This window comes from Thermobia domestica, chromosome 5, assembly GCF_964235325.1.
Source record: "Thermobia domestica chromosome 5, izTheDome1.hap1.1, whole genome shotgun sequence".
NCBI classification, from domain to species: domain Eukaryota; kingdom Metazoa; phylum Arthropoda; class Insecta; order Zygentoma; family Lepismatidae; genus Thermobia; species Thermobia domestica.
In genome coordinates, this window is record NC_137458.1 from 249,075,481 (window position 1) to 249,103,162 (window position 27,682).

General features: G+C 32.2%; 1 protein-coding gene across 35 annotated transcripts in view; it reads left to right on the forward strand.

Annotated features, from left to right (window-relative positions):
• Positions 1 to 27,682, forward strand: part of LOC145686531 (uncharacterized) — a 316,530-nt gene that overhangs the window by 263,448 nt on the left and 25,400 nt on the right. For 27 of the 35 annotated variants that reach the window (XM_081759929.1, XM_081759938.1, XM_081759945.1 and 24 more), the window contains 10 exons: positions 3,766 to 5,289; positions 5,750 to 5,788; positions 9,738 to 9,800; positions 12,954 to 12,998; positions 15,148 to 15,192; positions 17,374 to 17,427; positions 19,644 to 19,679; positions 20,760 to 20,819; positions 23,173 to 23,208; positions 25,327 to 25,371. In XM_081759929.1, the coding sequence (XP_081616055.1) occupies positions 3,766 to 5,289; positions 5,750 to 5,788; positions 9,738 to 9,800; positions 12,954 to 12,998; positions 15,148 to 15,192; positions 17,374 to 17,427; positions 19,644 to 19,679; positions 20,760 to 20,819; positions 23,173 to 23,208; positions 25,327 to 25,371 (1,947 nt within the window). The remainder of the gene's footprint in view (positions 1 to 3,765; positions 5,290 to 5,749; positions 5,789 to 9,737; positions 9,801 to 12,953; positions 12,999 to 15,147; positions 15,193 to 17,373; positions 17,428 to 19,643; positions 19,680 to 20,759; positions 20,820 to 23,172; positions 23,209 to 25,326; positions 25,372 to 27,682) is intronic. The other 8 variants (XM_081759964.1, XM_081759948.1, XM_081759954.1 and 5 more) reach the window with 8 other exon arrangements.

Consider the following 27,682-nt stretch of genomic DNA (forward strand, 5'->3'; position numbering starts at 1 on the left):
CAGTAAGAAAAAGAAAAAAAAGAAATTAGGAAAGGAAAGGAAATAGTTATTGCATTATTTGAGAGGAAATAATCTTACCAAGAGTGCGATAGAAAGGTTTGGTAGAAGCTACGAGGGAAGGAGAAGATGAAGACTAAAATTTGTAAACGATATTAAAAAGGATAAAACAAAGAGAATAACAAGAGGACTGTATCACCCGAAAGATCCTAACTTACATCAAGTGTCCTACTAGTGAGGCAGAATACTTAAGATAATGATTATAAAAGGAAAAAGAGTTAGTTGGGGAAAATAGCTTTTTAAGTTGGGGAAAATTGAACCTATTACCCTTGACAGAATTTAACTCTAAACAAAAGGGTTGTCAGACCTTAGGGCTTCGTTCGGATTCAAAATATATTCTAAGAATCTATGAGCATACGAACTAAATCTACGAGTTTAACTTTTAAATCGCCTATACTTAATTTATACTTTATAATATGCTTTGTATTAGTTGTTTTAATTTCTTATTAGGATTATCATTGTATTGTAACAAAGGGCTAAGTTTAAATACATTTCATCGTTGCACCTGTACTGTCACATCTAGTTCATTAAATTAGCTTGCGTGTAATGATTGTGCAATATGGTTAACTACTGAATTGTGGAAATGAAAAGGTGATATTTAAGTTCGTTCCGTAAAGGTAATGGTTATAATAGGAAATATAGAGTTGTTACACAAAGCTGATAGTAAGTGTATCTGTGAATTGAGAATATACGGTATCTTATTTACTGGTAAATATAACGATATTAAAACAGTAAATCAAAATAAAGTAAAATAAAAAAATTAATTAAAAAATTCTTTTTAAGTTTCTATCAAATCGATTTTCTGTAGAAGATACGTACTCCAATTAAATTACTCATATCACTATCATTCTTATAATTCTTAAGATTATGGTAATAATTCTTATGTAACTTAATTGTATATTCTACAAAGATTTGTCCATAGCTTCAAAACTAAGAAGTCACACTAAATGTAAAGAGCTAATTAAACATGAGTTTTCTCGATTTAAAAAATAGTATGCCGTTTTCAATCGAGTCAGAATCATCAAATTAAGGCACTAAAACATTTTTTTTTTTTTTATTTTCATGAAGGTGTAAAAGAATCCACAGAAGATGTTTGAAATAAAATATAATCTATTTTATTGTAAAATGGTTTGAATGTGAACAATTTAGTTTCATACTCAACTGGCAATGCTTCTATTAATTTTGGTATACACATTCTGTATTTATTAGACTAAAAGAGGAAAATACCAACTTGATAAAAACTAAATGTTGTTGCAACATGCTACCTAATTGTCACAAAGTTAAATTGAAACTTTTACAATATAGTGTAGAAGATCTTACTGTTAAAAACTATTCAGATCTTTCTTAATTAGGAAATAAATTGGAAGAACATTTTGAGGTAATTTTGCGAGTTGGCTTGTCATTATTATAGTGAAATATTATGAATATCACTGTGTGATGACTGTATTTGAAGTCTGTCTCTGTTTAGCACCTTGTTAAGATATGATAAGTTTTACCACTATATTTAGCACTAGAGTACAAAAAACAGAAAAACACTCTATGAGTTTACCGACACGAAATAAATGAATATTCACTATCGCTATCAGGGTGGTTTATTATTATTATTATTATAAATGAAACTTTAACTTTCTTCTGGGGGGCCGCGGTAGCTTAGTGGTAGAGTGTTCACCTCTGGTGCGTGGGGTCCCTGGTTCAATCCCAGTTGCGCCAAGTGAGCTTTGTGGTGGACGAACACCGTATGCGTGGGTTTTCTCGGGGTTCTCCCGTTATATTCCACTTTCTTCATTCCACCATTTCATTCATTTCTCAACATCACCATCTCCTTTAGCCTAGCCGGTATAACCATGGGACGTAAAATTCAAAGATTTCATTTTCATTTCGTTTTAATTTTCTTCTGTAAAGGAATTAGAATTTTTGAAAAAGAGATTACACTATTTACAGATATTAACAAGGTATGTTAAAAAGTTAAAAATCAACAGAGAATCGCAAACAGGACAAGTTTTATGGATTTGAAGTTAATATGTTATTAGAACAAGTTACGGAAGCAGAAAGGTATATTTTAAGGAAAGAATGCACAATGGTTTATAATAGATTATTATAACATCTTAATAAGTGGTACAATTTTAGTAACAATGAGACTATGTATGTATAAAACTGTGTCTATGCTCGACTATGCCGGCCAGCACTGTTTTTTATTTAACTATTTAACAGAGATAGGGATAAAATTCAGTTTCCATAGAAATGAAGTGAAAAATTAGTTTTCTGTTTTGTAATATGTAAAGATCGGCAGTTATGGCAAAATGCCATAAATGTCATATTTTGTTATTCTTTTTTCAAAACAAGAAATCGTTAATAAATACCATTTATTACAATCTTTGGCCATATTTGCTATTTCGTACTTGCTTCTTAAGTTTTGTTCACATTTCTACCTGAAATACAAGTTACATTGTTTGCCGTTAACGTAGAATGCAAATTGTTAGTGAGATAGGGGATTTTAAATTTCTCGTCAGAAGAGTTGAATCATTGTTGACTAACCAAATAACATGACTTCCGAAAAAAAAAAAAATAATGGTAAGAGAAGACAACTCAGTTCTAATAAAACTTATTTTCTGTTTTATTTATCTTTTCGCGTCATCTTATCTGTCACATCGCTACATTTAAAGTAGAACTTCTTTAAAAAAAAAAAAAAAAAGAAAGAAAAAAAAAAGAAGAAAAAACAGGTATTCACCTAATATGAACTAAGTAAAACAAAATTATATTTATTTGCTCACGGTATTTATAGCATGTTTATCTCCAGTTTTATGAGTGTGATACCAATGTTTCTATTATTTGTAATTTGTAATTTGCGTGAACCTGGCTCCAACTTTGTTTTCTTAATTTCACATACTGCAGTACAGTACAAACTAAAATATTTGCGGGACAAACCGGTACAAACGAAGTACTTTTTGTTGATATGCGGAAATCGTTTGTACCGAGAGGTGAGGGGCCAGGTTCACAAGGGTTGTAATAATTAATATTTTGTGTTTATTTTCATTTAGTTCGGTATAGTATACAGTTCGATTAGTATTAGTGGTAGAGTTAGTAGTTAACAGTAATGGTTACGTTAGAAGCAACAGTGGTAATAACATACAAAATTCTTTAGTTTTAAAATGTATGTTTCCAACTACACAAATGCTGTTGTTGTCTGGGCTTGCCTTCAATCTGGCAACCCTATTCATAGGTTTCAGATTATGATCTTCGTTGTAGAAAAAAGTGTCTTTTTTTAAGTTTGTATAGTAGATTATCATTTCTTTACCTTGGAGATATTTCAACCCCAAGCAATGTGGATGAGAAGCAAACCTCAAACAAACCCACAGAAAGTTGTATCAATATCATATTTTTTAACAAAAGGTATTGTGGAACAGCTAGGCAAACACAAACACACACATAAATAAATAAATATGTTTTCTATCGAATTGTAAACACTCGCTTTCGCTTTGTTTAATTTGATTTGGTTTTAAGTTTAGGGATCCTTTCAGCAGTGAGGCTATATGAGACGTGCACCTCCCACTCCGAACGCGCGTACGCTAACAGCTTAGTCTCGAGAGAGCTCGCTTGTTTTAATTGTTATACTGTATGTAGATACAAGGAAGTTATTTCAATATTTCTGTAGTATTTTTATGGATTGATTTTGTATGGGATTTAAGCTTTAATAAAAAGGACTTTTAGGTGGACCTGGTGGGCCAGGAGGACCAGGTGGACCAGCAGGACAAGGTGGCCCAGGATATCCAGGCGGTCAAGGTGGTCCTGGAGGTCCATCAGGGCCAGGAGGATATCCAAGTGGACCAGGAGGTCCAGGAGGTCAAGGCGGACCAGGAGGTCCGGGAGGTTACCCAGGACCAGGTGGACCAGCAGGACCTGGAGGAGAAGGTGGTCCAGCAGGACCTGGAGGACCAGGAGGACCAGGGGGTTATCCAGGACCAGGTGGTCCAGCAGGACCTGGAGGACCAGGTGGCCCAGCAGGGCCTGGAGGACCAGGTGGCCCAGCAGGGCCTGGAGGACCAGGAGGATATCCAGGACCAGGTGGTCCAGCAGGACCTGGAGGAGAAGGTGGCCCAGCAGGGCCTGGAGGACCAGGAGGACCAGGGGGTTATCCAGGACCAGGTGGTCCAGCAGGACCTGGAGGACCAGGTGGCCCAGCAGGGCCTGGAGGACCAGGAGGACCAGGAGGATATCCAGGACCAGGTGGTCCAGCAGGACCTGGAGGAGAAGGTGGTCCAGCAGGACCTGGAGGACCAGGTGGCCCAGCAGGGCCTGGAGGACCAGGAGGACCAGGGGGTTATCCAGGACCAGGTGGTCCAGCAGGACCTGGAGGACCAAGTGGCCCAGCAGGGCCTGGAGGAGAAGGTGGTCCAGCAGGACCTGGAGGACCAGGTGGCCCAGCAGAGCCTGGAGGACCAGGAGGACCAGGGGGTTATCCAGGACCAGGTGGTCCAGCAGGACCTGGAGGACCAGGTGGCCCAGCAGGGCCTGGAGGACCAGGAGGACCAGGAGGATATCCAGGACCAGGTGGTCCAGCAGGACCTGGAGGAGAAGGTGGTCCAGCAGGACCTGGAGGACCAGGTGGCCCAGCAGGGCCTGGAGGACCAGAAGGACCAGGTGGTCCAGCAGGACCTGGAGGACCAGGTGGCCCAGCAGGGCCTGGAGGATCAGGAGGACCAGGAGGATATCCAGGACCAGGTGGTCCAGCAGGACCTGGAGGACCAGGTGGCCCAGCAGGGCCTGGAGGACCAGGAGGACCAGGGGGTTATCCAGGACCAGGTGGTCCAGCAGGACCTGGAGGACCAGGTGGCCCAGCAGGGCCTGGAGGACCAGGAGGACCAGGGGGTTATCCAGGACCAGGTGGTCCAGCAGGGCCTGGAGGAGAAGGTGGTCCAGCAGGACCTGGAGGACCAGGAGGACCAGGGGGTTATCCAGGACCAGGTGGTCCAGCAGGACCTGGAGGACCAGGTGGCCCAGCAGGGCCTGGAGGACCAGGAGGATCAGGAGGACCAGGGGGTTATCCAGGACCAGGTGGTCCAGCAGGGCCTGGAGGAGAAGGTGGTCCAGCAGGACCTGGAGGACCAGGAGGACCAGGGGGTTATCCAGGACCAGGTGGTCCAGCAGGGCCTGGAGGAGAAGGTGGTCCAGCAGGACCTGGAGGACCAGGAGGACCAGGTGGTCCAGCAGGGCCTGGAGGAGAAGGTGGTCCAGGTAAATATGGAAATGTAATCAAAAGGCCTTTCCAAGTCTTATTCTTGGGTTTTTAACTTGTCCTTCTCTTGTGAATATTAATATGACCTTCAAAAGTACAATATAATAAGGTTTAAAATAAAGAATAAAGAAATGTCCTCTTTAAGAGTAACTTTTACAACCGTTTGTGGAAATTGCGTAGATAAATTGACACAATGTTGATGCAACTTTACTAATATAAATTTCAGCATCAAATTAAGTTTATGTTATTACAATAAACTTTTATAATCCTATTAGAGATATTTTTAAAAATCATAGTCCACAATCACGCAAGAATAAAATGTAACCGAGAAAAGTTTTACTAAAACCGTAAAATATTGCCTTTTTTCTGTTATTGATATATTAATACTGATGTAAGAATCTAAACCGTGTCCTACTTTACAGATCAAAAAGATATAATGATAAACAAATTGTCTTACAGGAGGGCCAGGTGGGCCAGGGGAATATCCAGGTGGCCCAGGTAAGTTGGTAATGCAATTAAAACGATTTTTCAAGCTTCCTACACACGTATTTCTTTTATAATTTTTCTACTCTGTTATGTATTTTAGAAAACTAACATTGATTTCATTTTGATTTATTGGATGAAAAGATCCAATATATTTCAATCAAAACTTTTCTCGTAAGTTTTATATCTGGAGAACTACATATAGCGTAGCCAAACCCAAACTATCACTGAACTCAGTATGATGTGCTAATTCCGTAGAAATTATGAAAACTCGATTTAGAAGCCGTTCAAAAATTTTGTGGCCCCTGATCCTAAAACTAATTATGGCCAAAATCGCAATCTTTTGATTTTTTTTTTTTTTTTTTTGATCATTCCTAAAATTCTTGGCCAAGATTGCAAACCTTTGATTCATTTTTTGGATCATTCCTAAAATTCTTGTCTAACATACGAAACTACGTTTGTACGGTATACAGTATAGGATTATGGTATTTCATACTTACTCACTATAATTTAAACAGAACTTTGCAGCGTTTACTTGCGAAAGACAATGACAATCTTTGGAAGCATTAGGCTTGGGAAAAGTACAATTATAATCTTGATGGAAAGAAAGAACGAAAAATTGACGAAATTGGACTAATTGTATGTACGTAGCAACCCTAATGCAATATCGACATTACGAGTATAAGTTTAAAAATATACGATAAGAGCTAAGGTTATATACTAAATTAAGGAATGAAAAGTAGTAATTTTGCATAATTGGCATGTCATGTAATTGACAACAATAGCATACATAGTTATTAATGTAAAATGAAATTTGGCGTGAATTTTTAATGTACAAAATAGTTTGTAATGCTCTCAAATATCCAGAATCACTATGTTTTATTTCTTAATTTTGTATAGAAGTTACTTGTTACATGTAAAATTATCTTCAAGAAAAATAGAGGCATTGGTAAGTGAAACTTGTACGCAGATCGTATTTGTAGAATTTTTGTAAAAATCCAATCTTGCAGGAATGTCTACAAGAATAATTTTATACAAAAACTAGCCTTTGGCTGGGTGGGGCGGAGTCCCAGACCCTCGCGTTTACTAGGCCTACGGCCTCGCATGTCTTATGTATCAGCCTTTCCTTTTTTTATTTCAACTACCTAAAAGATAAGATTTTGTATCCTAAGAAAACGCCCTTTTAAGTAACATGGAGATTTTTCATTTCCCCTTTAGACCCCCTAAAAACTAAAATATTCAGTTTTGGCAATTTTCCTGTAGATTAGTCCCGAAAGGCTACAACCATGCCAAATATCATCATTCTAATTCTACCGGAAATGCCTAAACATTTTGGGGTGTAGAAGATGTCCCATATAAATAACATGGGGAGATTTTTCAGTCCCGCATAAAACTACTCTAAAGTTGGAAAATTTTATTTTTGGCGATTTATTTAGGTAACAGTGACGAAGCCTGACAAGCGTACCGAATTTCAAGTTTTTATTCGAACTCCAAATGACCAGAATATGAGATTATATAAGTACAAAAAAACAAAAAGGACATTTAAATAACTTGGGGAATTTCTTTATCGCCTCTTTAGATCCCCTAAAAATTAAAAATATTTACTTTTGGCATTTTTTTCTGTGTGTTAGTTCCGAAAAGCTACAATCATGTCAAATTTAATCATTGTAGATCTACAGGAAGTATCCAATAATTTTCGGGGTGAAAAAGGTGTTCCATATAAATAACATGGGGAAGATTTTTCAGTTTCCTATGAAACCACTTTAAAGTTGGACATTTTTATTTTTAGTGATATACTTAAGTAACGCTTACCTGAAATATGAGATTATGTGTCCAAAAAAAGGACCATGTAAATAACGTGGGAATTTCTTCATCCTCCTTTTAGATCCTCTAAAAATTAAAATTATTCACTTTTGGCTATTTTCCTGTGGGTTAGTTCCGGACAGCTACAATCATGCCAAATTTCTACTTTCCACGTCAACCGGAAGCACCCGTTATTTTAAGTCAGTTCTTATAGTTTTATAGATACCAGTTAGGATAACCTTATGAAAAGATCAGTTCTTCAAGTTTCAGTTTTAGAAACGTTGTACCCCAAAAATAAGATGTATTCAAAAAGGTGATTTTGTCTTCATGTGGATGGCTTCACCTACAGAGAAAAGCCACAGACTAAGTGACTGGAACCATTCAGGAAAAGTCTTAAAGATCATTATAGATCATTTTTTCAATAGAATCCTCCATCTGTAGATTTTCCCTGACGAAAGTACTTTGTTGCAATCATTTTTGATTATGTTTCTATATAATATTTTCCTGTAGATACTAGCTTTTTTGCATTTTCTCTTACCAGTAGTTTAATATGTTTATGGTCAATAAATACAACACACTAATGCCAATTATCAATTATCCAATTATCTGTATGATGCAAATATTAATAGATACAATATAAATTGCGCAAGGCAGAAACAAGATAAGAATTTGGAATATAATTTATCCAATTGAATTTCAAAGATACGAATATAAACAGTAAACTATTGGTAATCTATGAACGGTATGAACGTTAAAATACGATACACATATCATTCATCACACACCAGTCAAGGAAATTCATCAATATTTTTGTTCAGGCTTTATTTCAAGAGAAAAGAACATAATGGAGGGAAAGAAATCCGTCGGTGTGTTTGATGTATTTAGCTCTGTTACTTCAACAGAAAAAGAATATAAACAAAGATGAAAAATTCTTCAGGATATTAGTTTTAGCTATATGACAAGAAAACAAAACATTATCGAAGTTTTAAGAAAAAACAATCATCAGGATATTTGCATTATCTGTCTTTACAGTTATAAGAACATAATCGAAGATAATAAATTTATCAGGATATTTGTTTATTTAGCTGCATTACAAACTAGCAAAGGATTATTGAAGATAAATTCATCAGGGAAACTTATTTTAGCGTAATGAATGAAAAAAAAATAATATTATTATAACTCTGAGTTCCTGAGTGAGACACTTTAAAATTACCCTTTCTTAGTAAATCAACACAGTTAACTATATTTTGTATTCTGTACAAGAATATATTTTGAATAAATCCTCAGTCATAAGAAAAATAGTTTGAATTTTAGTTGGAAAGTTAAGTCGTCATATTTTGAATTAGTTTGAGCATGTTGAAAATTCAGATATTTCAAAAGCTGAATAACGAGTATACTTTCAATTTTGCAAATATATTTTATATAATTTGAATGCCGCATTTAGACAATATGTATACGAGTGACGTATTTAGGATTTTGTTTCGGGAAGGGCTATGCACAACACGTGAATAAGCTCTTACATTTTTCCTTAGAAATGATAAAAAGGATTATTGTTGTATTGGGAATTTCAGGGGGAGGGCTTGAGCCCGATAGTCAAGATAGATAGATAGATAGATAGATAGATAGATAGATAGATAGATAGATAGATATAGATATATCTCAGTAACCAAGTTTCAATCTGAAATATGCAAAACAAACCTTTAAGTGAATCTATGTTTTTGATCTTTTCAAGCCACATAATAAAACTAAAAGCCCCTGAAAGCTTCAATTATAATCAATAAGATTTATTCTGTAACATTATCATTACACGATTATCGGAAACAGACACAATCTTTTTCACTGTTCTTGCTTTGATTATAATATTTCACCTAATGAACACTAGTAATTGCATTGTGTGAAGAAAAGTATTTATATCAAGTTATTTTCTCTACGCATATTAAAGCTGTTCACCAATTCTTATTGGAGTTTTCTACAATCATCAATACGCACATATTTAAAGGTCATTATCAAATAATAACTTATTTAAATACTTTGACAGAATTTAAAATGTAAAATCTTAAGTGTGACCCTGTAACTATTCCTAAGACAATTTAGATATAATTTATTTCATTCATTGTATTTAGTTATTTATTATAATGACTATTGCTTCTCATATTTAAAGGAGGACCTGATTCTGGATCCCAAGTTTGCCATTGTAGACCAGGACAACAACCTAGTGGACCAGGTACAATAAAATTTATTTATATATCACAGTTCAATAAACGTTTTAACCTTCAAATAAGCATTTTTTTATGCGTAGAAATAAAAACTAATCCTACATTTGTAGACACACTCTTGAGGTTGTGTTTGATTTTCTTACAGAACAAATAGTTAAACTTCATTAATTCATTTAGCATCTGGTGGATCATAATATAGAAATAATATAGAATAATATAATATAGAAATTATATTATAGAATAGAAATAATATAGAAATTATCAGTCATAAGTAATAGATTTTATTCATGGGTATATTTTATTATATAATTGTATAGCTAAAATGTAAATTCATTTATTGGCTTTTACATTAAATAAACAAATATGAATTATAGGACCTATTTGCTTTTTCACGTACCTTTGCACCCTTCAAAAACAAACCGCGTAACTCAATTTGTATCACTCCGCGCACGAGTATTCAGTGATTGGTGCAGGAGAAAATGCTTCGTCTGTTTCCCGCAATATTTCTGCTCCTGCACGTGCATGTAATCCTTCACTGGTAACCTTCCTGCCTGCATGACCATCATCAACTATAGCGCGCGCTCTGCGTATTTGTCAGTGGTTGTGGCTGTTTTCTTGTTAAATTTAATATTTTTGTGTAAGATATCAATCCACATGTAGAGATGTGCTTTTAATTGAAACTACAATGTTCTTAGTGTGATTTAAAAATACAATAATTGCTACCTAGGTTGAACAAGTGGAATTTCTTGGGGACTATTTTCTTATGGAAGAATAATGGTCATTTGGCTCATAGTCAGTGTTGCTCACTTCTGATTATATTTCGTTTTTTTTTTTTTTAATCGTAGTCAGACTGTTTAGTCAGTTTCAGAGAACTGGGCTGCAAATGTCCATTATGTTACCCAAAAGAAAAACTGAGCCTTTGTACTAAATTTCTATTTAATATATTAAATGCATTATACTTCGGATAATTGGATATAAAAAGTTGTAGGCCTATTATTTTAAAGATAAGTAAGAAAGAAAGATAAAAGCTATTTCACCGATTCGAAGTAGCGTAACGTCTGATGTTAATTCTGTATGTTATAATCAGGGATAAAAGTGGATCTAAAAAGGTAGGGGGACGGTAGCAAGCGGCATGACGTCACGCCGTCTCCCCGCCTATCCTTGCCCATTTTAATTTTTTAGGAACTAGGGGACGCCGTACATATTTTTTTCGAGGTCGGGGATGGCGTTCTCCCGCGTTCCCCCACACTTTTACCCCTGGTTATAATTCGCATATCGATTAAATGATCGGGTTTAACCCTTAACATACGCTCTAGGGACCCCAGAGAGTGATATTTGGTGATACTGCTGCAACTATAAGAATCAATTTATTCTCGATTTTTATGTGTGTCCTGCATCCGTTTGGGATATACTATCTATTACATAATTAGATCAACGATGCGTTCGTTAAAAAAAATACAAAAAATAAAAACATACTTGAAAATGTAAAAGCTCCATTGTTAAACTTGTATTTCAGATTTACGAACACAAAAGTATAAAATTGTACGAAAAACTGAATATTGTTAAATTAAACATAATATTTGATGTCAATAATGCTTATTTAACTTAGGTAAGCTTTTAGACATCAATAATAATAATAATAATAATAATAATAATAATAATAAATAATAATAATAATAATAATAATAATAATAATAATAATAATAATAATAATAATAATAATAATAATAATAATAATAATAATAATTTGAGTTGCAATACTATGTTGAGAAATTAAAATAATACTTGGGGTCGCCAGAAGACCCCAGCTTGGTAAACAACGTTGACGAGTTAGACTTGGTACGTTAAGGGTTAAATGAACATTTAAGAGTCGCAAGAATGATTGTCCATTCTCAGGAGTAACAAAATATCTGAAAAAAATCTTCAAGGGATACTAAAATTGTAATATATTCAATAAATAAACTCTTTTGCTTTTTTTAAATGAACAATTATTTGATCCACATGTTGTCTTGCCTCTACTTGAGAGTTACGTAGTGATCCGAAACAGTCTTGAAATGGACAGGAGTAAAGAGCATATGTTTTAGTAGATCTGCTAGTCAAGCTAATAAACATAGTAAGACAACAGAGACTAGAGAACATAGTAAGATCCAATAGCTCTTATTCTAATTTTTCATGTTATCCCTTGACGCTATGGGCAGGCTAAATAAAATTTAGTAGTGATAAATTGAATATTTTGAACCATTAATGCGAACTCCCTGATATCAAAGGACGAGGATTTATGGTCAACCACGATTAGCCATGATTTGCAGTTACAGGAAAAAATTAAGAGATTGTTCAGCCCGGCTTCCAGGCATGGACATCCGCAGGACTTTTTCAAGGGGGTAAAATACCGATTCCAGGGGAGGACAAAACACCGACACACAAACTAAGTCGCGAATACACAATATTTTGATACAAGAGGGTACATAGTACATCAAGTAAAACAACAGTTATTTACGCGCGTATGCTTTTTAACTGCAGTAAATAATCTATAATACCAGATACTATAGTATTTAATATGAATATATTAAGTGTTACAACATTTAAGTAAGCAAATTAGTATGTCTTGACATGCACTTCCAAAAACCTTTTAAAATAAAGGGAGGCAACATCCCCTTTCCCCCTTCCCCACTGCGGGTAGCCATGCTTCCTAGTGTTCTGTGTCTATATTTATATGCTACTTCAAAGATTCAGGAGAAAGAAAATGCATCTTGGTAATATATCAGAAGTCCATGCTATTTCATTTTCAATCTCCCGCTCTTCGGTTTGTTTCTGAATTTGTTAGCTCGAGGTTTTCTATAAACTTTTTAGTCTGTTAGTTGGCAACATTTACACACTGTCGTCTGCATTGTTTACAAGGGCTGCAAAGCTTCGTGAAAAAGCGAGTAGAAATATTTATTTTCCTAATTACACACGATTTATATATTAACTAATTAGATTATGATTAGTGTCCAGTAAAATAATACATTGTTGATTTTTGTTAAAATCAATAGTATTACTATATTATTAGTAGTATTACAGTAGAATTAGTATTAGTATTAGTATTAATAGTAGTATTAGTAGTAATACTTTATTAATATTAATTCATTCATAAATACAGGTAAATTTCTTTGTATTTATAGGCGGGCCAGGTGGACCCGGTGGTCCAGGAGGACCAGGTGGACCAGGTATGGTAAATTTTATTAATAACGAGTAGTTTTCTGAAAATCAACATGTCTTAAAGATTTTTGAAAATTTGAGTTTACGGTTTCAGATATAATTAATTAAACATATAAGACCCATATAATAACACATCAATAATTCTTGTGTTTTTAAAAGCAGAATTTACAGTATTTATAATGATGCCTCTAGCTCGATATCATCAAGTACTCCTTTATTTTATTTTATTTTATTTATTTATTTATTTTATTTTTTTATTTTATTTTATTTATTTATTTATTTATTTTTTGACACGACTTCATAATGAACAAGAGAAATTAAAGAATTCTTCAACTAAAAATAACCAAAGTAACACAATATATTGAGTATCTTTAAAGTCTGAAAACAGTGAGAGAGCTGGTGAACAGAATAATTACTGATGAACAAAATAATACTATTACCTTTCTTCAAAAGGGGCTCCGCATGCTTTCTATTAATTTTAATACATTTTCTCAAATGTTTCACCACGTAATTTTATTTCAGTCTTTGTAGTCATTATTATCTTCCAGAGATGATCCAGATACTCTCTTCGTAGCATGCAACATATTATTAAATTCACGGGATTGATATTAGGCAATCATTGTTCTCGTACTAATTACTTCCCAAATTCAGAACTGAGAAATACATGGCATCAAGTCAGTAGCATCTGAAAGCAAACTCCAATAGATTTAAATTTTATATTTACTATAAATGTGAAGGAAAAACTACTAATTAATAATCTTTTAATAGCTCATCAAAGAATACTCTCAAAAAACTGTAACTCATTTTGTTCTTTCCTTTTAATTTTCTTTTTTTTAAGTACAGAAGTTCAATCTATCATTTGTAATGAAGGTATGTAATTATGTTCATCATACGAATCATATCTTACTTTACCTTAATAGAAGTCAAGCACGGTAATGCCAACTGAACATAAACAGAAGACGATAAAATTTTGTTTACAGTTTTTTTTTTTTTCAAAGCGGTATCGCATTGCAGTTTGCTGCACAAAATCAAAGAATCGTGAAACAAACGAAAAATTGCATCACAAAATGAGATGGAATCTATGCTCATTATTTATTAACCTTTAAAACCCCATTGACGCTAGCTCAATCTTTAAGTTTTTTCAGTTAGAATAGAGACAGATAAAAGAGACAATATATAATTTTGCATGATTATTTGTATCTATAAAACAAGACATAAATTGTATGAGAAAGTAAATGTTATCATATGAAAATAAAGTTAACGACTTAAAATCCCTTGTTCATTAGGTGTCTCTTATAGGCCAGGTGGATATCACACGTACTTTTGTGGGTGTGGTAGGGTCGCCACCTGTTCCAAATAAGGCAGGACATCTTATTTTAAGAAACTTTTCAGCGCCCCGACGTATGCCTCAGAGGAACTCATTATATGGCGGGACACCGAATTATCCAAGACACAAAATATGGGACAGATAGGGGCGCATTATATAACGGGATGCCGAATTATCCAAAACACTTACAAAATGTGCGACAGAAGTTCTTGATGATATTTGTAAATTTCGACCCATGATGATGTGTATCTGTGGCTATCGATACATCAATATGCTTGTATCGTTGAAATTTTTCATGTTGGCAGCAGACGAAATTACCATCAATGATATTATGTTGTCTATTTGTACCGATTCAATACTTATAACTTCTGTTGAAGTAACCGCCAATAAGCTGACTTTACAACTTTTCTGTTTCGTGTATTTCTTGGTTTAAATTCCCATTGCAATTAATATTCATAAATATATATGTTCCTTTCTATTATTCGTAATAAATTATTCTATGTACAAATCTGGGTATGAGAAACCGGCGATCTACACATGTTCAGTAAATGTGTCCTATTTTAGGGTAACCAAAAGGCAGCAACCCTAGTGCTTGAATACGGCTTTGATTTTCTTGATGGGTGCTTGCCTCGGATACAAAACTAAGTACTGAAGTCGGATTATACTGTAAGCAATAGCTTCTGTCTCATATAGTCTCGGGGTTGGAAAGGGGAGGGTTAACTCCAATCAGTCAATCAATCAATCAATTATTTTGAAAATGAAAGTTCGTCATTAGATCATTGATTCAATTAATACTTTTTAATGTTTTAAATTTTAATACTATTTTTCAGGTGGTCCAGGAGGTTATCCAGGTGGTCAAGAGCCTAGTGGACCAGGTAAAGTTTTTTTTAATTATTATTATTATTATTATTATTATTATTATTATTATTATTATTATTATTATTATTATTATTAGTAGTAGTAGTAGTAGTAGTAGTAGTAGTAGTAGTAGTAGTAGTAGTAGTAGTAGTAGTAGTAGTAGTAGTAGTAGTAGTATTCAACTTAATAGCTTAACCAATTTTGATTTCTCTTGAGCTATTATTAAACAACATAATCAATTCGGCTATCCAGCATTTGTTAGTTCTTTTTATGTAGAATGAACAGACAAAATTGTGCTTCAAACTATTTAGATAATTGATTTTGATATGCAAACGATTTATATTACACCAAGTATACGCTTTCAAATGTCTTACTTTGTAACTATCAATAATGTTGAAGGCAGCTAAATATGCCGATTTTTCAGGCACATTGCAGTGATCCCTTCTTATGACAAATAGCAGAGGTATTTAAAGCATTCTGGAACTACGTATTGAAATGAAAATTAAACCTTCCTATTATTTAAGTACAATAATTTATTTTTATGATGAAGAATCAGGCTCATTTGGGTATATTCACTACCTAATTTTACTATTGTACTGTATATTTGCCCAAAGTAGTCTTGTCAACAAGAAACATATTTTATAGTTTTCTAAACAACTACTAACACTAATAACATGTAAACTTACTCTCTTATTTGCTGCGTCTAATATTTAATGTACACTTAACTGTACGTTTCAATGTTGTTTAACACCTTCTTCAAATGATCCAGATAACTCAGGTGCAGCTCATCTCACTTCAGAACTTTGTCTCGGTTCCCAGAAACACCAAAACATCACGATTATAGTGGTACTTTGCAATAAGTTGGCCAAGTTTTTACACTATAATGTAAAGATTTATACGTTTTGAACAATTCCTCAGGAATTACAATTACATGGGCTTATGGGGGGATATTCAAAATGAACAAAAAGTTGGCCACTTACCAATGAATCCTCCCTTGAAAAATTTAAAGATTTTGACGTTTCGGAATCTTCAGCTGGTTCCTTCCTCAGTGGCAAAGTAACAACGGAAAGGAGATAAAAGGAGTAAAAATAGGAATACATACCTCTATAAAAGTAACTTCCTTAAAAGATCCTGAGATGAACAGAGCAGAGTGAAGAACAGAATGAACTGAATAAAAAAGAACGCGGTGTCCTTTTATCTCCTTTCCGTTTTAATCCTTTTTACCTTGCCACTGAGGAAGGAACCAGCTGAGAGTTCCGAAACATCAAAATCTTTAAATTTTTCAAGGGAGGATTCATTGGTAAATAGCCATTTTTTGTTAATTCCTCAGGAAGTTTAAGAAGTACTTAAAGTACAATTTAATTGTACCTTTAGGTATAATTTAAGGTAAGAAAATTTAAGGTACAATTAACAATTAACATTAAATCGTAGTTTTAGGATTATAACAGCATCTTCGCAAAGTGCCTGATAGAAGTAATCAAGATTTCTACAAACTAATACAAAATTATAAGCTCTCATAAAAATATTCCGCATTACTTTTTACAGCAATAAGTCTTTCCAATGTATCGGATTCTAGTGCACGAAATTTACATAACCATACTAACAAGTTTTTTTTTTTTAACTTTAATCATTTTACCGTGCATATAAAACAGTGTAAGACAAAATTTGAAGAAGTGAGATGAGTTACACATTACTTGCTCAGGTCTGCTGAAGAAGGTGTCAGGAAACACCAAAACAATAAAGTAAGCAGACATTAAACATTAGGCATAGTAAATGAAAGAGCAAATTTACAAATCATAACAAACATGTGTCAATTCATATCCTTAAATAGCTAACATTGTTTTGTGGTTATGAATAAGTGTAGTGAAATCTAAAAGTGAATGCACACGGTTGAGAACTACTTTTCGTCATAAAATATTTAATACTTACTTAATTTAGTTTAAGATGAAATCCCATTATTTTTTCAATATGAAGATCCAGAATGCTTTAACTCTCTCCTCTATTTGTCTTGAGAAACGATTATTGCAATAATTTAAATTAATATGCTTCTAATAAGTTTTCAACGTTTACGAAACCTTTAATTTAAATTATTTTAATATAAGTAATATGTTCTTTTCGTTCCATTTTTAATCTCTATATTATTCATTACTCATCAATTAAAAGTTATCAAATATAAATTACACTCTTTTGTTCTTTAGGAGGACCAGGTGGTCCCGGAGGCCCAGGTTCACCAGGTGGACAAGGAGGACCAGGTAATTTTTTAAGATTATTACAATTGTTTTTAATTATTGCCACTTGAATTATAATTACATTCTTAATCTTAAAAATTTCTTTCTTTTTCTTTCTTTTACATCTGAAAAATGATGAATCATTGATATCTATTTTTCGTTAACTATTCTAAAAGATTTTATAGATTTCATGAGTTCATGTTAGTAAGGTTAAAGTCGATTTATCTCGTATTCAAATACAGAAGTATTTCTCAAATTTGATTACAATAAAGCTCCCGTTTTAACCGAATTAATAAGTTCTGGATGTAATTTGAACATTCAGAAATCCAGATAATTGGGAAATCATTTGTTTTAAAAAAAATATTGTGAGATAAAATATTCTATAAACTCGCTTTTGTTTAGTAAAAGATAGGTCTAATGTAGTGTCACTTTTACTACAAACTTTTTAAAAGAAATATATCCACAAAAGAGGAAACAATTTTTTAATACACCAGATCCTCTGTAGATATGAATTCTATAACGTACAAAGAGTAAAAAACTGACCGACTGGACCAGTATTAGAATCCGAGGTCTCCGGCATACTGTGCCCATGCGTTAACCACTACGACATTCAGTTCGTTTCCCAGAACATCCTGGAGGTCCAGGCTTCGAGTCTTAGTCCAGTCGGTCACTTTTACACTCTATGTACGTTAATTTAAAAGAAAATTTCAACTAAATATAAATTTAAAATAGGTTTTTTTTTTTTTTTGGTTGAATTGAGTTAAATAGAAATTTCGGGAAAATTATATTTTTAAGAACAGACTTTTTCCCTCTTGAAAAGGCATCTTTTTATTTCCTAATATTAAGCTGGAAATTTGGAGACGCGGATGACTGGAGCTCGAATAATTGAAGAATTACTGTATTAGAATATTAAAACAAAATAATTATTTAAAAAATATTTAACGATAGTAGTTCATACTTATCTCATTCTCTGTTATAATAATGTTAATAGAAAGCTTTATTGTAGGAGTTAGATCTAGGAAAGATAATAATTTTTCGAACATCTTGCTTTTTCAACTTCCAAAATAACATACAATTCAACAAACCGGCATGTTTTGGACACAAATGTATATCCACACACAGAATAAGAAGGCAGAATAGGAATAGGAATAATATTAAAATAGTTAAAAACATAAAAAAGCGTTCATACAGTAAAACTTATTAACTTGATAACTTGACTTTATCTTTTGTGAGATTTACATTTTCTCGTAAAACAAGCACACTTCCTATCACTATATTTGTCCTCTTGTTCTGAATATAAGCATATATTTTCTATCTAAAATATATCAACTTGTTGCGTTTTATGATGTTTGAGAAATTGGCAAGGTGAAATTTTATTTTAATATTCAAATATTTGATAAATATAATAGTACGTTATAAAATCATAGTATTACATGTAGAAAAATTTAAGGGGAAGTTAATTTTCCTTCTTTTCTATTGCATGAATACAAATTTCTGCGAAACACCGCAGTCTAGTGGTTAGAGCGTTGGACTCTTGTCTGCGTGGTCCCAGGTTCGATTCCTGGCCGGTGCTTACAATTTTCGGCACCCAGTGTCGTGAGACAAACTGGGGAGTCAGGTGAAAACAAAGACATGACAGCCACTAGGTCTTGAAAGCTTCTGATGCACCTGTTAGGAACAGGGCGTTGCAGCGCGCTAAACCACTTGCTCGCCGCTAGGCTGGACGTAGTTCAGCCGGTCGTTAGCAGATGGCGCTGGAGCAGGCTTAGGCTCCTAAATGGGCCGTTAAGCAAAGTGGTTTGTTTGTTTAGTTTAGTTTGGTTGAATACAAACTTTTACGTCCCACGAATTTGTTCTAAAGGTTAACAAATAAGTAGCCAGAACAAATAATGTATTATTTGATGGAACAATATTAAACCAATTCTAAACAGTAGAAAGATATACAGCTATCTGTAATACCAAAATATGTATTCACATCTGTCATATATTATAATACATTCTTATTAATAATAAGTGATTGCTGTTACATTTAGTTAAACAGGTTGAAAACAATTAATGATATATTCTTTCTTACCATGTATAAACTGTAATTGTTGATATATAGATTAATGAAATGATCATTGTTCTTGATTAACAATGCTTTCTAGAATTAAAATGTATTTTTGTTGTTATGACAATTTTATTTCAATTACTAATGTATATTGACTTAAAAGTAACTTGAAAATTGATCATATTTACAGGAGGACCAGGTGGACCAAGTGGTCCTGCAGGACCAGGTTAGTTTTCATCTTATCTTTAAATTGTTATTTATTTTATTACTCGTACTTTAATAAGTATTTAGTAAATAATAACCTTTCCAGGCCTTGTAACTGTGTTATTATTCTAAATTATAGAAATATGTTGTGTGTATATATGTATTTTATTATAGCGGCAAAAATATAGAACAATAAATATCATGCATAGTATAAGCATATATTCGTATCCATATTACGATCATTATTTTTTTCTGACCTGTTGCTATTTACAGGTATCGTGTTACGTAAATTTCATACTTTACTACTCTTAATTTTCATTTAAAATCAAAACTTAAATTAACTTTTTATGTAAAACTGCATTTTTCTTTATATCTTCATTCAAAACAAATTATTTAATAAACAAGTCAATAAATTGGTAACATGATAAGTGCTATATTAGTATACTATGGTAATACAATTAGTTTGATTTAAAGAATGCTATAAATTTATTTATTTACCAATCTTGGTATGTCTTACCATAACATCATTTGCTAGTTTACCAAATATTACACTAGTAATTTCCACTAAATATAGTGAATTATATACAAAATAACATTTCCAACATTTCATTACTTATGCATTTTGGCAATAGATTCAAAGCATAAATTTTCCAACAATAAGCAATATTTTTAAAGTACCATCAGAAGAATAACTGTCTTTTGATTGAGAAAGAAAGAGTTAACAAAATATGTCCTTCCAAAGAATTTTTTTCTGTTTAGTACAAATGAAAGTTCTACACTTTACTTGAAGGTAACATGGAAATCACCTTCTCTAACTAATTTATTTTTAGAGTGAAATTATTATTATTTTAAAAATACAAATGTCATAGTTGTAGTTTAGAATAACAACAACTTTTCCTTTTATCTTTGAAATAATATTCATCGAAACAGAAGATTTTGAAGGGTTGAATATTTTTATTTTTAGTTAAAAATGCATCATGGCATGCTGTTAGTATTGGTACATGGAAGATCTAGCCTAAACTTTTTTATATTTTAGGAATATTTTGTTCAATTAAATATATTGATATAATTGTTTACCAACAATTCTCTCTCTGATTTATAGGAGGTAGTCCAGGAGGTTATCCAAGTGGTCCTCAAGGACCTGACGGACAAGGCGGACCTGGTAAGTTGTTTTCGTAGCATATTTTATTGAAAAAATGCCAAGCGTTTATTTTTAAGTTAGTATAATGTATATAGTGGTATATATATACTATTTTCCGGGTCCTTTAAAAACTTACCATAATTTATGATGTAACTAAATAAGTCGATATGCTTATGTCAGTGACTTTCAAATTAAGCTTCTGGAAGAACTTACACTAACTTTATGTCAAATTCAAGAAATAAATCAATTACATATTTAAAACATTAACCATAATTGCAAAAGTTTTATTTATTGTCTTCAGTTATGTTTTTATTTTATTAACGCTTGTCAAATATTTATCATTGTTGAGTCAAGCATTAATTCTACTTGAAAATTGGAAAAAAAATAACCTAATCAATGTAAAAAATTAGTTCACGTATGTAATATTGTAACAATGAAACTACTTTAGCTTTCTTATATGAAGTACTTACTACAAACTCAATTAATTAATTTATTCAATTAAATAATAGATAAAAAAAACTTTCTTAAAACTTTATTGTAAAGTATATTTTTGTAAATCTTACGTTTAGGTAAATTCTAATTAAAATTAACCATAAAACTGCAAGCTGAGTGCACGGTGAATCAGTAGTAGACCGTAAACTATTAGTATAATTGTTCCTACTTCAATCATAGTCCCCGTGATTTTCGTTCGGAAAATATGTTTCCTCGAATTTCTCACGTCTTATCACATTTTCTAATTATTAATTGTTCTAGTATAATCGTCTGTCTTCTTTAGTTTTTAATCACCTTTATATTGGGTTATACAAAGGCGCCATACAATATGATCTAGTCACTTATATCACTTATAATTGTCTTATGTAGGAATGTAAGAATAAATTGTATAATATGGTAGTGGGATTCAAAGACATTCAATTGTCCATAGTAATTATATGGTCTTTTAATCTTCGTAATAAGAGAAATTATTCAGTTTTATAATATTATATTATTTTACAAATAAACACATTCTACTGCCATACTTCAGATGTTGTAATAATATAATTCTTATAATATTATTTGGTAATAATTAAATGTTATAGTTATTTGGTACTATTTAAATAAAATGTATGAATATAATTGTATTAAATAGTTTCAAAATTTAATTTGAATGGAATGGAATCTTTGAGTTTTATATCCCACGGTTATGTCGGTTAGGCTAAAGGAGACGGTGATGATGAGAGATGAGTGAAATTATGGAATGAAGAAAGTGGGAGGAAACGGTAGAACCCCGAGAAAACCCACGAGCACGGTGTTTGTCCACCACAAAGTCCACTTGGCGGGGGCTGGGATCGAACCCGGGACCCCAAGCACCAGAGGTGAACGCTCTACCACTGAGCCACCGCGCCCCCTCAAAAAAATTAATTTGAATAAAATATCTTTCATAATCGTATTGTGGTTAATTGTAGAATGTTTTAGAAGTCGTTAGTCATAGGCAGATTCACTAGTTGTAGAATTTGGTTATTTGCCTTTTAAATTTAAACTTGTTATTTATTAAGTTATAGTTCAAACTGCACTATTAATATGTAGTGTTACACTTACTGAAAAAAGTTATAAATACTGAGCATAGCTTCTGAATATTCAGACACTCTTCACAAGCATTCCTAATATTAATCACGCCATCTTGTAGAACCTCTTTTAGCTTACAGGGCATACTCGGAGGATTAAGCTATGGATTTCACTTCAATTTAGCTTTAATATATTTACTGGAAAGAAACATACATTTCAATAATTTACATATATAAATTATTATAAACAGAATAAAACATTTCATACACGCTATAATACACTATGATGAGACAACAACTGAAGTCCTTAGTGACATAGTATTTAATAAATAATAATAATAATAATAATAACAATAATAATAATAATAATAATAATAATAATAATAATAATAATAATAATAATAATAATAATAATAATAATAATAATAATAATAATAATATGCCACACATCGTTGACTGGGTGCTTATTCGTTGCATTATGATATATTTGACATGGGTTTTAAAACGTGAAATGTGATGCGCATGTAGTTTTCTTTAGGAATCGAACAAGGGTCATATACATAACAATCATGCATGCTAACCATCAGTTATTCGGAATTGCTGTTCATTCAATTATGATTGTTGTTCGCTTTCACACGAATAGTATTCAACAGATTTGAACAAGTCTGCTGAAATAATTGAAATATGTGTAATTAATCTCAACTTGAATTCTTATGAAACTCAGATCTAACATATGGAACATTTTAAAGTATAATTAGTCATCTTAGGTGGCACAAGACCCGATCCAAGATCTTAGTTATTAATAATTTGATAATTTTAACTAACTTTTTCAGGAGGACCTAGTGAACAAGGTGGACCAGGAGGACCAGGTTGGTTGATTCTCCGATTCAAATACCATAAATTACATTTCCATACATTTCTAGAATGTTCAATAATAGTAATTATTCCTCCTTTGGATTACTACATACACTGCAGTCATAATGTTTGTGAAACATTATAAATGACTATTTTCGCAGAGAGACATAGACATGCACTTGAACTGGTATATTAATAAAATAAAAGACAGTGAAAATAAAAAAATGTTTACATACATTATCATACACAATAATGAAACAATGACTGCAGTCTACGTCATCAATAAATTTATATTACACCTTGAAATATTACAAAATATGTTATCCTTCAGTTAGATAGCACTCCTACTTTCCCACAATGATGTTTGGACTACCTAAATAAGAAATTGACCCATCATTAAATTAGCCATATCTCGGCAAATTTCAAGACCGAGATGATCAGATTTGACATGTGAATTTTGTTTAAAGGATTACGTTAAGAAAAAATCAATGTATCATTCAACCACAAGATTTTTAGGATTTGAGAAATTTCATTGTAGTTGCCATTGTCACATTCACTTCTGATCTGATGAATTGACCCAAACTGATCTACAGAAGAGAATTCTACTGTGTGATCGACAATGACACACTGAATGTTTGTAACATGTGGAAACATAGTACGATAAGCGCATCTTAAATTTTTCATAATCATCGAAGCAAGTGTCTGTCTCTCTTTGAAAATACGATGTTTTGCAATATTTCATGGACCTTATGAATGCAGTGTATTATGCACGAAATACAATCAAAGGATTGCAAATTTCTATATACACAACTTCCCTTAAGTATTTTTTTTTCCGTAGAAATTAAATTTTAAAGAAAATTATGCTGATGATGATAATACAAGAAAAATATAAAATATACGTTAATTTATTTAATGTATTAATAAATTCACAATATATTATATCATGAATAATAAGTTAACCTTTCAAAGGTCTGCAGAATACATAAAAACATTTTTCCTCACTATTTATTGTAACTCCATATGACTTCAGGATATATTTCCTAATTTATTTTAGTAGTATTCAACATACCGGTTGTTTCTCAATACAATTTCAAATAAATAATAACAATGTATCAATCTTCAAATTTAGGCATAATATAACACGCTTCATTGTTATAAGTCATACCATAACTCAAATCGATGTTTACGACAAGCAGTGTTCCTGTATAAAAACAAAATTACGATGTTTAATTCTTTTGAAATTAAATTTAACTTAGAAATTATTCTTGCAACAGAAGTACTTATTTCAAGTTGTAAGAACAGTTGAATAACAGTAATGATGGAAAGACGTAGTACCATAAAACTTTATGTTAATTTTCAAATTTGACAACATTGCTTTCTGCTTGAAGGACAGAAAGCATTGCAAATTGAAGGATTATTGAATTCATTTTTAGCACCAAGAAAGAAAGAAAACTCACGTAGACATATTCTTCGAAAACAATAAAATAGTTTCTCGTAGAGGCTATTCCTAAACTTACACTGTACAGCAAATTGAAGATTTTAGAACTTACTGCTAGAGAGTTATGGGTGCCTCTGAACAACTTCTAAACTTCACTTTCTTCCAACAGTACAGAAACTGAAAGATTTTATCATTGTTGCCACAAAGTTCAAAGTTTTCTTTTTTACATTAACTACACGAGAAATTGACCAGGCAACAGGAAATTAATTACACAATTCTAAGAACTTACATTTCTGTAGTATTAGCATTAGTGTCTATATATTAGTATATATATTCTCCTAAATGTTAACTCCAAAGGACTTGTTTTGATTGTATAAGATGTTAATGTTTTTTGAAAGTTCTTTAATGCTTTGATGAAAGAAGAAAATAATGAAAGAAGATATCTATAAGAATAACACTAATATTAAATTAGAAGATAATTTACAGCAGCGAATCAAAATTATTTTCATTTCCATAAATTATTTACGAAGAAAACTAATAGAAGAAAACAATTAACTGGTTGGATAATAAACAATTTGTACAACGTAAAATGGATACTAATATGATTTTTATTCTAAGACTAAACTTGATGCTAATATAATACGTAATAGTAGGAATATAATTAAAACTTATATTGTATTTTCTTGAATTGTAGGTGGATATCCCGGTTCTCAAGGGCCTGGTGGTCCAGGTGGTCCAGGTACGCTTATCTGTTGTTGTTGTTGTTGTTTTTTTTTTTTAACAAATAAAAAAATTGCAAGCAGAAGTAAATCAGTGAGAAATTTTGGGTGGAGTACACAGCGGAATTTAAGTAGCAAGTATTGAAAGAAATGTGAAGTTCGATTTCTGTTTTTACAAATTTATGTAGTATTTTTCTAAAATTCATTCTTCACAAATGTATTTAAAAAGTGACATATTTATTAGAACATTAGAAACACCTATGTTGACAAAAAGAATAATATACATTGAAAGTTTTCCAGGAAGGAAATTTGTGGATCTGTTCTTTATAAGATAGGATTTTAACATGCCTTTCAGTAGCGAGGCTATATATGAAACGTAGACTTACAGCTTAACGTGGGAGCCGAAACACATGATCTTCCTCCAGGACTCGAACCTGGTCCTCCCGCGCCAAGGACACGTACACTAACATGTAGCAGCGAGGGAGCTCACCATTAATTATTGTCTTTAATCATTGTCTTGTAGAAAAACTAATATGAGATTGACAATTAATGTATGTGATATTGCCAAGTATGATATTACAATCCCTGCAATTGAAGAAACGAAATTTAAAATTAAATATTCCTAAATATTAGACTACAAAAATGTGTTTGTAGCTAATAGGAAGATGAACTTTAAAATGTATTAGTATGGAGTTAATATTCACAAAAAAGGTATATTTTATATCTAAATTATAGTGGAAAATTTAATTTGTATTTATTAAACCACTACGTACCTAATATTATATGCAAGATTTCTGTGAATGAAACCTATACATGGTTATTTGTGTTTTGACATACTCAATTCATACGTTCACTCTGTGAACAATATTTTCCGTGATTGTGACATCAAACTAAAAATATAAACTTCAATCCAATTCAACCAAACTAAGTCCTACCTTTTATTTTCAGAAAAATCCATTTTTTTTTCATTTTTTTAAATTATTGAAATAAAAGCAATTAACGGATTAGATTCCCGGGGAGAGTTTATGTAGTTTAGATCCCACGTTAAACTGTAGTTCCACGTCTTATATAGTCTCGCTGCTGAAAGGAACGCTAAACTTAAATCAAATCAAAATCAAAAAAGTAAACTAATTTATACAATAATATTAATATAACAATATTAACGTGTGTTATTCATACGTATACAAATATGTATTATGTTTGTCTTCTAAATACTAGAGTGATTTCAATTAAGTCTTCATAACTGTCTTCTTTAGAAACTAACGATGGTTTTAGGCTACCTGTAATCACGTTTACACTATTGAAAATTGACTATTAGGGAGAAAAGTGGGAGAAGGTGGGAGACAATCGAAGAGCAACTAATTTCTCGTTGTTACATTCTTTTATTGATTAACGCTTTACATGAAAGAGGGCGAATCTACAGTTTTCTGGTGCAAGAAGGCGATTTCACTGTTTAGATTGTCCAAATATTCATTTAGCGGTGATTTTGAAAGAAGGAGCTCTAGAATTCCAGTAAATTTGAACCGGCATTGATGTGTTTTCTGGCTCAAAAGCCAGAGGATTATATGAATTTCAAATATTTTCCATAAATTTTATCTTTTAGATATTACAGAATGGGGCACACCACATATTAGTGAAACAAATTCCTTTTTGTTTTGAATAAAATGCTTTTCGTTACTACTAAAATAAATAAAACAATTCATTAACGGTAACAATTATTGTTTAACAATAATCACATTTATTTCTAACTTTAAATTCAATACTAGCTTAATAAATAAAGCACAAAGTTTATTGGTTGTTGTCATTTCCAAGAGAACCAAACAGCTGTAATTTATTTAACATAAAGAAAACAAATTTGTTAAATTTGAAGAGTACATATATATACACATATGCATATACATTTTTTTCAAAAGATAGCAATATATTACATAATTTACATTTTTTATTTAATTTACATTTTGGTATATGAATTAAACTCTCTCTCAGCTCAACTACCATCTGGTAAAACTATTCTGTACAATAGTGTCCGTTATCAGTACATCGTTTCATACTTTAAATATATATAATCTTTTGATATACAAAATCATGTGGTAATCCAAGAAAACTGTATATTTGAAGTTTCTTTGAAATTTCTAGTTACAATTCATTTCTTCTCCTGTACATCAGTTTTTTTTAAAAGGAAACTTTAATCTATTTTACTGGGTAGAATTATAAAAAGTATATTCGAATACTCATAGTGTTCGCATTATAGAAATTATAGGCGAATATTCCTAGTATTATAATTATAGGAAATATAGGCAAATATTTCTAGTTTTTTAAAAATTTTTTTGC